Raw genomic sequence first — 9106 nt, 5'->3', positions numbered from 1 at the left:
TCACTTGAGGGGGTTTTCACTGTTTAGGCACATCAGGGGCTCTCCAAACGCGACATGGTGTCCGCTCTCGATGCCATCCAATTTTTACGTTCAAAACCTCAAACGGACCTCCTTCCCTTCCGAGCCCTGCCGTGCGCCTAAAGAGTGGTCTTCCTCCAGACATGGGGTATTGAAGTACTCAGGAGAAACTGCACAACAAATATTGTTGCTTATTTCATTTTTTCCTGATACCCTTGACAAAATAAAAAAAATTGTGTCCGAAGTAAAATTTTTGTGAAAAAAAGTTAAAAGTTCATTTTTTTCTTCCACATTGCTTCAATTCTTGTGAAGCACCTGAAGGGTTAATAAACTTCTTGAATGTGGCTTTGAGCACCTTGAGGTGTGCAGTTCTTAGAATGGTGTCACTTTTGGGTATTTTCTGTCATATTGACTCCTCAAAGTGACTTCAAATGTGAGGTGGTCCCTAAAAAAATGATTTTGTAAATTTCGCTGAAACAATGAGAAATCGCTGGTCAAATTTTAACCCTTATAGCTTCCTAACAAAAAAATGTTGTTTCCAAACTTGTTCTGATGTAAAGTAGACATATGGGAAATGTTATTTATTAACTATTTTGTGTGACATATCTCTCTGATTTTATGGCATAAAAATTAAAAGTTTGAAAATTGCAAAATATTAGAAATTTTCACCATATTTCCGTTTTTTCATAAATAAACGCAAGTCATAGTGAAGAAATTTTACCACTAACATGAAGTACAATGTGTCACGAAAAACATTCTCAGAATCAGTGGGATCCGTTGAAGTGTTTCAGAGTTATAACAGCATAAAGTGACAGTGGTCTGATTTCAAAATTAAGGCCTGGTCATTAACCTACAAAGTGGCTTGGTCCTTAAGGGGTTAAAAACTTATACCCCAGACAAAATAAACAAACATGTTTAGTATATGAGTCGAACAAGCTTAGTTTATATTGTATTTGTAAGTGCTGAACAGTGACAGATTTATTCTTCTTTGAGTGTAATGACTAGCACTGCTCTTAAAGAGGAGCTTTTCCATTTTCTTGCCTTATACAAAGATTAGATCTTCACCTCAGGGCTGAAGTTTGTGCCTAATAGGCTTATTGTTGATATTTCTATACAATGTCAGTGTCCTTGTCAAGTTTTCTAACATCTTCTGGTAATTGACTGCTCCTCTTTACAAAAGAAGCTTAGACTATGACTGCTGTTTCCAAGACACCCTTCATTCCGTTATAGGGCCCCTCCTTGACTCTCTCGGACACACGCCTCTGTCATCACTTCCACATCATTAATTTGGATCTGAAAGTATAATCTTTGTTAAACAGCCCACGGCAAGTCAAGACATTTAAATAGACTCCAGCCCATAAAAAGCACTTTGTTATCCAAGAGAAGACATTTTTCTTCTGGATATTCTTAAGAAGAGGACACTGAGCAGAGTGTGCTTGCTTTAAAACGACCATTGGCATGGGGAGAGAAAGGGTTGTGAGTTTGGTGGCTTGTTCTGAAAGAGGAAGCTATAGCGTGGTCCTCAGAGGTGTGATAGCTCTCCTGGCCATTGTCACACTGCTCAATGTAGGTGGAACCTTATTTATCCTACTGCAATGGAGAGATCTTGCGTCTAGGGTTAAGGATCTGGAATCCTTTCAAAGACCTTCCCAGGAGGACATGTTGACAGCTCACCTGAACCAGTTAGTATCAGAAATAAAGGATAAAGATTTAGAAGAAACAAGAACGCAGATGTCCAGAAACAAAAGGAGCCATCGCCACAGGCAGCAAGAATCCTACATCCGAGCTGAGAATGAAGACATGCTTATGATGATGACGTATTCAATGGTCCCGGTAATCTGGAAATATATGTATATCACCATGTAATCAAACTGATTTATTATTAGGCTAGATTCACAGAGTCCATCGATTGTGCCAGAGAAAAATAGTGTGGTGCATTTCTTGCCTGGACTCTATGATGGAGCCCAGAAAACTCCTTTATAGCCTAAGGGATACTAATTATGCCTGATATATAATAGATCCGACATAGTTATTTTCACATTTTCTCTAATGGGACAGAAAGCAGGAAATGTTTAATAGCACAGATGATCTTCTGTTGGTCTTTAAGCATTACTTACATGTCACTAGTTTATATATTAGCATTTTATAGTTATTATTCTTTATACAGAGAGAAAAACTATTCTGAAAATGTTTACACCTGTTGCATTCTGAAGCTTCGAAATACTGATGCAAAAACTAACCAAACTACTGACATGTGAATAAAGCCTAAAATACATAACTCTTCCTGTCATGCATTGAATGTGAACTTCCAGTGTTTGTCCACAATTCAAAACATTTACAAATTGCAGAATAGCAGAAAATGCCCCTAACTTTTCATCACAGATGTATTCTTAGCTTTATCTCCGATCACGCAAGTTTGTTTCATTGATCTACATAGTATAATACTATAAGGCTAGGGTCGCAACTGTTTTTCTCTCATCTGTGAAAATCGATCTGATTAATGCTAATCACACTCTGATCAGACTCTGATCGGGGTTTGATATGAGATTGATCAGAGTGTGATTTGATTTTCTCAGATGTGGAAAATAAAAAAAAAATAGAAAAATAAGTTTTACATCCAGCCAATCCATAAAAATTGGACTGTACTCGGATGTTATCCAAGTGTGGTTCGATTTTTTTTCACGAACCCATGGACTTGAATGGTCAAGTGCATTCCATTTGTCGGAGGCAAATCCCACATGCTGTGATTTTTTTTCCTTGGACCTCTCGGTCTAAGAAAAAAAAGGACATGTTCACGACCTTATTGAAAAACATGGATACGAGTAGTAGCCATCCAACTGATGGATAGCACAATTTTTAAGGTAGTATGCACCAGCCCTAACAGTCATTAATGATGTACGATACATAAGATATTATACTAATCATCATATAAGACATGTAAAATGTTATAATGAATGATCATAAATAATGAAAATGAGGTTTAAAGGATTATAATTTACACTGAAACATGGCATTCACTCTTCATTAATACAATTAGGTGCACTGTTACAACCCAGGTGATCCAAGGTAATGACCATTTCAGGCCGTGATTATGTTGTCTAGTGACTTTATAGAAATTCTACTCCAGTTTCTGTGTATACAGGAAAGGTTACTACTAGTTCTACATTTGGGTATTATTGCTGTTTTTTTTCTCTACAAGGCTCTGTTAACATCTGCATCGAAGCCTTCCTCATATTCCTGGAAAATATAGGCAGTGAATAGGGTTTTTAATTCCTCTATCATTATGTCATATTATTGCAGCTTGAGGAACTATGGGATACACTCATTGGACAGGCTAGGCTAGTATTTCTAGTCATTAGGCTATTGGCTGCAATGAAAAGTTATACATAGGTCCTGATTCATTAGGATTTGTGTTTTGTATGATGGGAGTGCTAGAGTAAGATGTGCCAAATTCATGAAGAGACATCCACGTATTTAATGAACTTCAGTCATCACTAGTGTTGAGCAATACCATCCGATATTGAAAAATATCGGATCGGATTGGATCGGCCGATATCCAAAAAGTATCGGGTATCGCCGATTCCGATCCCAGAAGTCCCATTCAAGTCAATGGGACCGAAATATCGGAATTAAAAAAACCCCTTTCTTTCCTTGTAGGTTAATTCTACATGAAGAAAAACAACTAAGAATACTGTAGAATGTATTGGGGGAGGTGGAGGAGACATTAAAGGCATAGAGGTTTAGCCCAATCAAATGGAATAGCAGGAATATTTTTTTTTTTTTAAGACGTTCGTAGTTACAAAGATATTGACTATGTTAACCTCTTTTATATTTTGTCAGATATGTATGTTTCACTACTTCCATGCTCTTCACCTTCTTTTTTACTTCTCCCACACTTTCTCCTTCATGATCCTCAGCAGCAGCAGCAGCATCTTTTTCATCAACTTCTTCTTCACCTTATTCATCTTCTTCTTCTTCACCTTCTTCCTATTATTCTTTTTTTTACATTCTTCATATTCTTCTTATTCAACTATTATTCTTCTTCATATTCTACTTCTTCATCTTCTTCCTATTCTTCTTCTTCATCATATTCTTATTTGTGACAGTCATTCCTGTAGTTGTTATCTATAAAAGTTTGAAGATTACACCTTCCGATCTGCCTGTCACAAAAGATTTACAACAGGATTTGTCTGCGTTCAGTTTGGCCTGCAGCATTTTCCAGGGGCACCACAAGGAGGAACGGACTCACCCCCATACACTGCTTAGTCTTCTTCTGCTTATAATTTAGATAACATCATTTGCTCTAATTTTTAGTCTTATGCTTAATGTTCTTCTGCTTTTGGTTTTTCTGCTTCTTGGTCTTCTGTCTCTTGTTGTTCTGCATCTTGGTGGTTGTCTTCATGTTCTTTGTCCTCTTGGTCATCTTCTTCAGGGTCATCTTTTTGGTCTTCTTCGGTGTTGTCTTCAGAGTCGTCATCTTCAGGGTCGTCGTCAGGGAGATCTAGAGTGAGATCCAAAAACCATTTCCACAAGCTCGAACTTGGAAAAGTAGCAGAAGGTACAAGAAGGCTGAAGAACTGCTGAGAACCAGCTGATGGTACTGGAACCCGGAAGGTTAGCAGAAGGAACAAGAGCAAATGGAACTAGTGAGGACCAGCTGACGGTGCTGGAACCCGGAGGGGCAGCCGAAGGAACAAGAGACAATGGCACAACCGTGGACCAGCTGACGGTGCTGGAACATGGTTACTAAGCAGGAGGTACCTGTGCTAGAAAGCACTACCAAGGACCAGCAGACGTTGCTGGAACTCGGATACCGAGAAGGAGGCACCTCGGCCAAAGGCACTGCCGAGAACCAGCTGACAGTGCTGGAACCCAGATGGGTAGCAGAAGCTACAAGAGTCAATGGAACTGCCGAGAACCAGCTGACGGTGCTGGAACCCGGAGGGGCAGCAGAATGAACAAGAGCCAATGGCACAACCGTGGACCAGCTGACGGTGCTGGAACATGGTTACTAAGCAGGAGGTACCTGTGCTCCAAAGCACTACCAAGGACCAGCAGACGTTGGTGGAACTCGGATACCGACAAGGAGGAACCTAGGCCAAAGACACTGCTGAGAACCAGCTGACGGTGTTGGAACCCGGATGGGTATCAGAAGCTACAATACTCAATGGAACTACCGAGAACCAGCTGACGGTGCTGGAACCCAGAGTGGCAGCAGAAGGAACAAGAGCCAATGGGACAACCATGGAACAGCTGACGGTGCTGGAACATGGTTACTAAGCAGGAGGTACCTGTGCTAAAAAGCACTACCAAGGACCAGCAGACGTTGCTTGAACTCGGATACCGACAAGGAGGCACCTCAGCCAAAGGCACTGCCGAGAACCAGCTGACGGTGCTGTAACCTGGATGGGTAGCAGAAGGTACCCATAAAAAACAAAATTGCAAGGCGGCGAGCCGGCCGCAGTTACCGAAACCCACAGTCTTACAGGGGGTGCTTGTCCTATTGGCACTATGGAACCAGCCTTTTTTACCAGAACCCGCAGCCCACATAGGAAGCACTGAAACTGCAGGCACCATAGACTTGGCTAACCCGACCGCAACACGACAGGACAACGTATCAGTGGCAAAGTGACGTTGACACTACCCGGAAACAGCAGGCGTGCTGTAACCAGGCTGGGCAGGAGGGAGTACCCGTGCCAAAGACACTGCCGAGAACCAGCTGACGGTGCTGGAACCCGGAGGGGCAGCAAAAGGAACAAGAGCCAATGGCACAACCGTGGACCAGCTGACGGTGCTGGAACACGGTTTCTAAGCAGGAGTTACCTGTGCTAAAAAGCACTACCAAAGACCAGCAGACGTTGCTGGAACTCGGATACCAAGAAGGAGTGTGATGTTGGAGGCAGCAGTAGACTTTGCCATCCGCACAGCAGGGGAACAGCTGGCGTTACTGAACCCCACAGAAACAGGAGCGAGTGTTTCCATCTGTGCGGACGGCACTTCCAAGCTACAATTGGCTGTGTTGAAGCCCAGGATCAATGCTCCGAGCAGGCTGAGGCCTACTTGGAGCAAGTGGAAAATAACATGTAGTGTGATGTTGGAGGCAGCAGGAGACTTTGCCATCTGCACAGCAGGGGAACAGCTGGCAATACTGAACCCCACAGACACAGTAGCGAGTGTGTTTTTCTCTGTGAAGACGGCACTTCTGAACACCAACTGGCGTTGTTGGAGCCCTGGATGAGGCATGGAGCAGGCTGAGGCCTGATGGTGTTGGCACGTGGAGGCAGCACTAGACTTTGACATCTACACAGCAGGGGAACAGCTGGCATTACTGAACCCCACTAACACAGGAGCTAGTTAGTGTGTGTTTCTCTGTGAAGACGGCACTTCTGAACACCAACTGGTGTTGTTGGAGCCCAGGATGAGGCATGGAGCAGGCTGAGGCCTGATGGTGTTGGCATGTGGAGGCAGCAGGAGACTTTGCCATCTACACAGCAGGGGAACAGCTGGCATTACGGAACCCCACAGACACAGTAGCGAGTGTTTTTCTCTGTGAAGACGGCACTTCTGAACACCAACTGGCGTTGTTGGAGCCCAGGATGAGGCATGGAGCAGGCTGAGGCCTGATGGTGTTGGCATGTGGAGGCAGCAGGAGACTTTGCCGTCTACACAGCAGGGGAACAGCTGGCATTACTGAACGCCACAGACACAGTAGCGAGTGTGTTTTTCTCTGTTAAGACGGCACTTCTGAACACCAACTGGCGTTGTTGGAGCCCAGGATGAGGGATGGAGCAGGCTGAGGCCTGATGGTGTTGGCATGTGGAGGCAGCAGGAGACTTTGCCGTCTACACAGCAGGGGAACAGCTGGCAATACTGAACCCCACTTACACAGGAGCTAGTGTGTGTTTCTCTGCGAAGACGGCACTTCTGAACACCAACTTGACGTTGTTGGAGCCCAGGATGAGGCATGGAGCAGGCTGAGGCCAACTTGCAGCATGTTTTATAGAGGTAGTAGACTACTACTGATTGTAACCGTGCTTCACTTAGGCCTCTGGCTCCACTGTCTCTAGTATTTCCCCTGGCCTCCAACCCCGCCAGTGACAGCTCTGAAGTGGCGTCAGCACAATCCACACTTGTTCCTGTGTTACTTGGGCTCAGTCCCGTCAGTTGATCCCCTGATGTGTGTCCGGCAAGGTCTCCTGCTCTGTCCTCATTCACACTACTAGTAATGGGAATGTGGACAGAGCAGGAGACCTTGCTGGACACACATCAGGGGATCAACTGACGTGACTGAGGCCAAGTAACACTGGAACAAGTGTGGATTATGCAGACGCCACTTAAGAGCTGTCACTGCCGGGGTTGGAGGCCAGGGGAAATACTAGAGACAGTGGAGCCAGAGGCCTAAGTGGAGCAGGGTAAAAAATCAGTAGTAGTTTGAATGTGGATGGAGCAGGAGACTTTGCCGTCCACACAGCAGGGGAGCAGCTGGCGTTACTGAACCCCACTAACACAGGAGCTAGTGTTTTTCTCTGTGCAGACGACACATCTCAGCGACAACTGGCTGTGTTGAAGCCCAGGGATTATAGTTCAGGTGGTAGAAACATGAACACAACAGGAGACCTGGATACAGTTGCCAACCAATTATTTAGTTGGGAAGAGGACTGGCAAATTCTGGGGAGATCCAGGCCTTGTTCATTTTCAGAAAAGTAAGTCGGTCGACATTATCGGAAGAAAGTCGCGTGCGACGGTCTGTTAGTACACCACCTGCGGCACTAAAGACGCGTTCCGATAATACACTGGCAGCAGGGCAAGCCAGCACCTCCAATGCATACTGGCTAAGCTCTGGCCATGTATCCAGCTTAGAGACCCAAAACTTGAAGGGGGAAGAGCCATCTAGGAGTATAGTCACAGGGCAAGACATGTAGTCTGTCACCATCTGACAGAAACGTTGCCTCCTGCTGACTGGAGCCGTCAGTGATGGTGTAGACAATTGTGGCAGACACACAAAACTTTGCCACATTTGGGCCATAGTGGTCTTGCCTTGTGCAGAGGCGCTGCCTCTGCTCCCTCTTTGTGCTGAGTTTCCTCCACTGGCTCGACGCACAGAGGTGCTTTGTAAAGCACTAGCACCACTGCTGTCAGGTGGAATGGAAAACATGATGGACTGCACCAGTGTGTCTTGGTACTCCCGCAGTTTACGCTCCCGCTTCAACGTTGGTATGAGGGTTTGCAAGTTGTCCCGGTAGCGAGGATCTAGGAGGGTGTACACCAAATAATCAGCCGTGTAGAGAATGTAGGCGATGCGGCGGTCGTTTCTCAGGCACTGCAGCATGAAGTCAACCATGTGCTGCAGACTCCCAACTGCCAAAGAACCGCTGTCCCCTGCTTGAGGCGTGATCTCTGCCTGCTCTGCATCACCCCACCCTCGCTGTACATACTGACTAGAGCTTTGTGTACCTCCCTCCTGTGGAGAGATGTCTTCCTCCTCCATCGACTCCTCCTCATCCTCCTCACAAAGTGTCCCCTGCCTAGGCCTTTGTGAGGAAGCATGTAGCGCAGACTGTCCAGAAGCAGATGGCATTTGGGACTCCTCATCCTCCACCTCTTTCAAAACCTCATCCCTTAGTGCTTGCAGTGTTTTTTGAAGCAGGCAGATAAGGGGGACAGTCATGCTGACTACTGCATCATCTGCACTCGCCATCCACGTGGAATCATCGAAGGCACGCAAAACGAGGCAGATGTCCTTCATAGAGGCCCACTCAGTGGTGCTGAAGTGTGACCGGTGCACATTGCGACTCATTTGCGCCTGATGCAGCTGGTACTCCATGACTGCTGCCTGCTGCTCACACTGCTGCTCACACAACCGCTCCAACATTTGTAACGTTGAATTCCACCTGGTGGGTAGGTCACATATGATGCGATTTTCCGGAAGGCGTAATCGGCGCTGCAGAGCAGCAAGGAGCGAACTTGCCGTGCTGGAACGACGCAAGTGAGCGCACTCTATGCGGACCTTGTGCAGCAGTGCATCAAGATCCAGATAATCCCTCAGAAAGCTCTGCACGACCAAGTTGAGCACATGTGCCAGGCATGG

The 9106-nt window shown here is 45.4% G+C and overlaps 1 protein-coding gene across 1 annotated transcript in view; it reads left to right on the top strand.

Moving 5' to 3' along the window:
- The first annotated feature begins 1326 nt into the window (after positions 1-1326).
- GLDN (gliomedin) overlaps positions 1327-9106 on the top strand; it is a 77935-nt gene continuing 70155 nt past the window's right edge. Inside the window, exon 1 of the mRNA XM_073568441.1 lies at positions 1327-1851. Within this exon, the coding sequence (XP_073424542.1) occupies positions 1477-1851 (375 nt within the window). The 5' untranslated portion in view covers positions 1327-1476. The remainder of the gene's footprint in view (positions 1852-9106) is intronic.

This window comes from Dendrobates tinctorius, unplaced genomic scaffold (assembly GCF_039654945.1).
Source record: "Dendrobates tinctorius isolate UK_male_01 unplaced genomic scaffold, ASM3965494v1 ptg000022l, whole genome shotgun sequence".
Classification (NCBI taxonomy): domain Eukaryota; kingdom Metazoa; phylum Chordata; class Amphibia; order Anura; family Dendrobatidae; genus Dendrobates; species Dendrobates tinctorius.
This window is presented reverse-complemented; position numbering and strand designations above follow the sequence as displayed.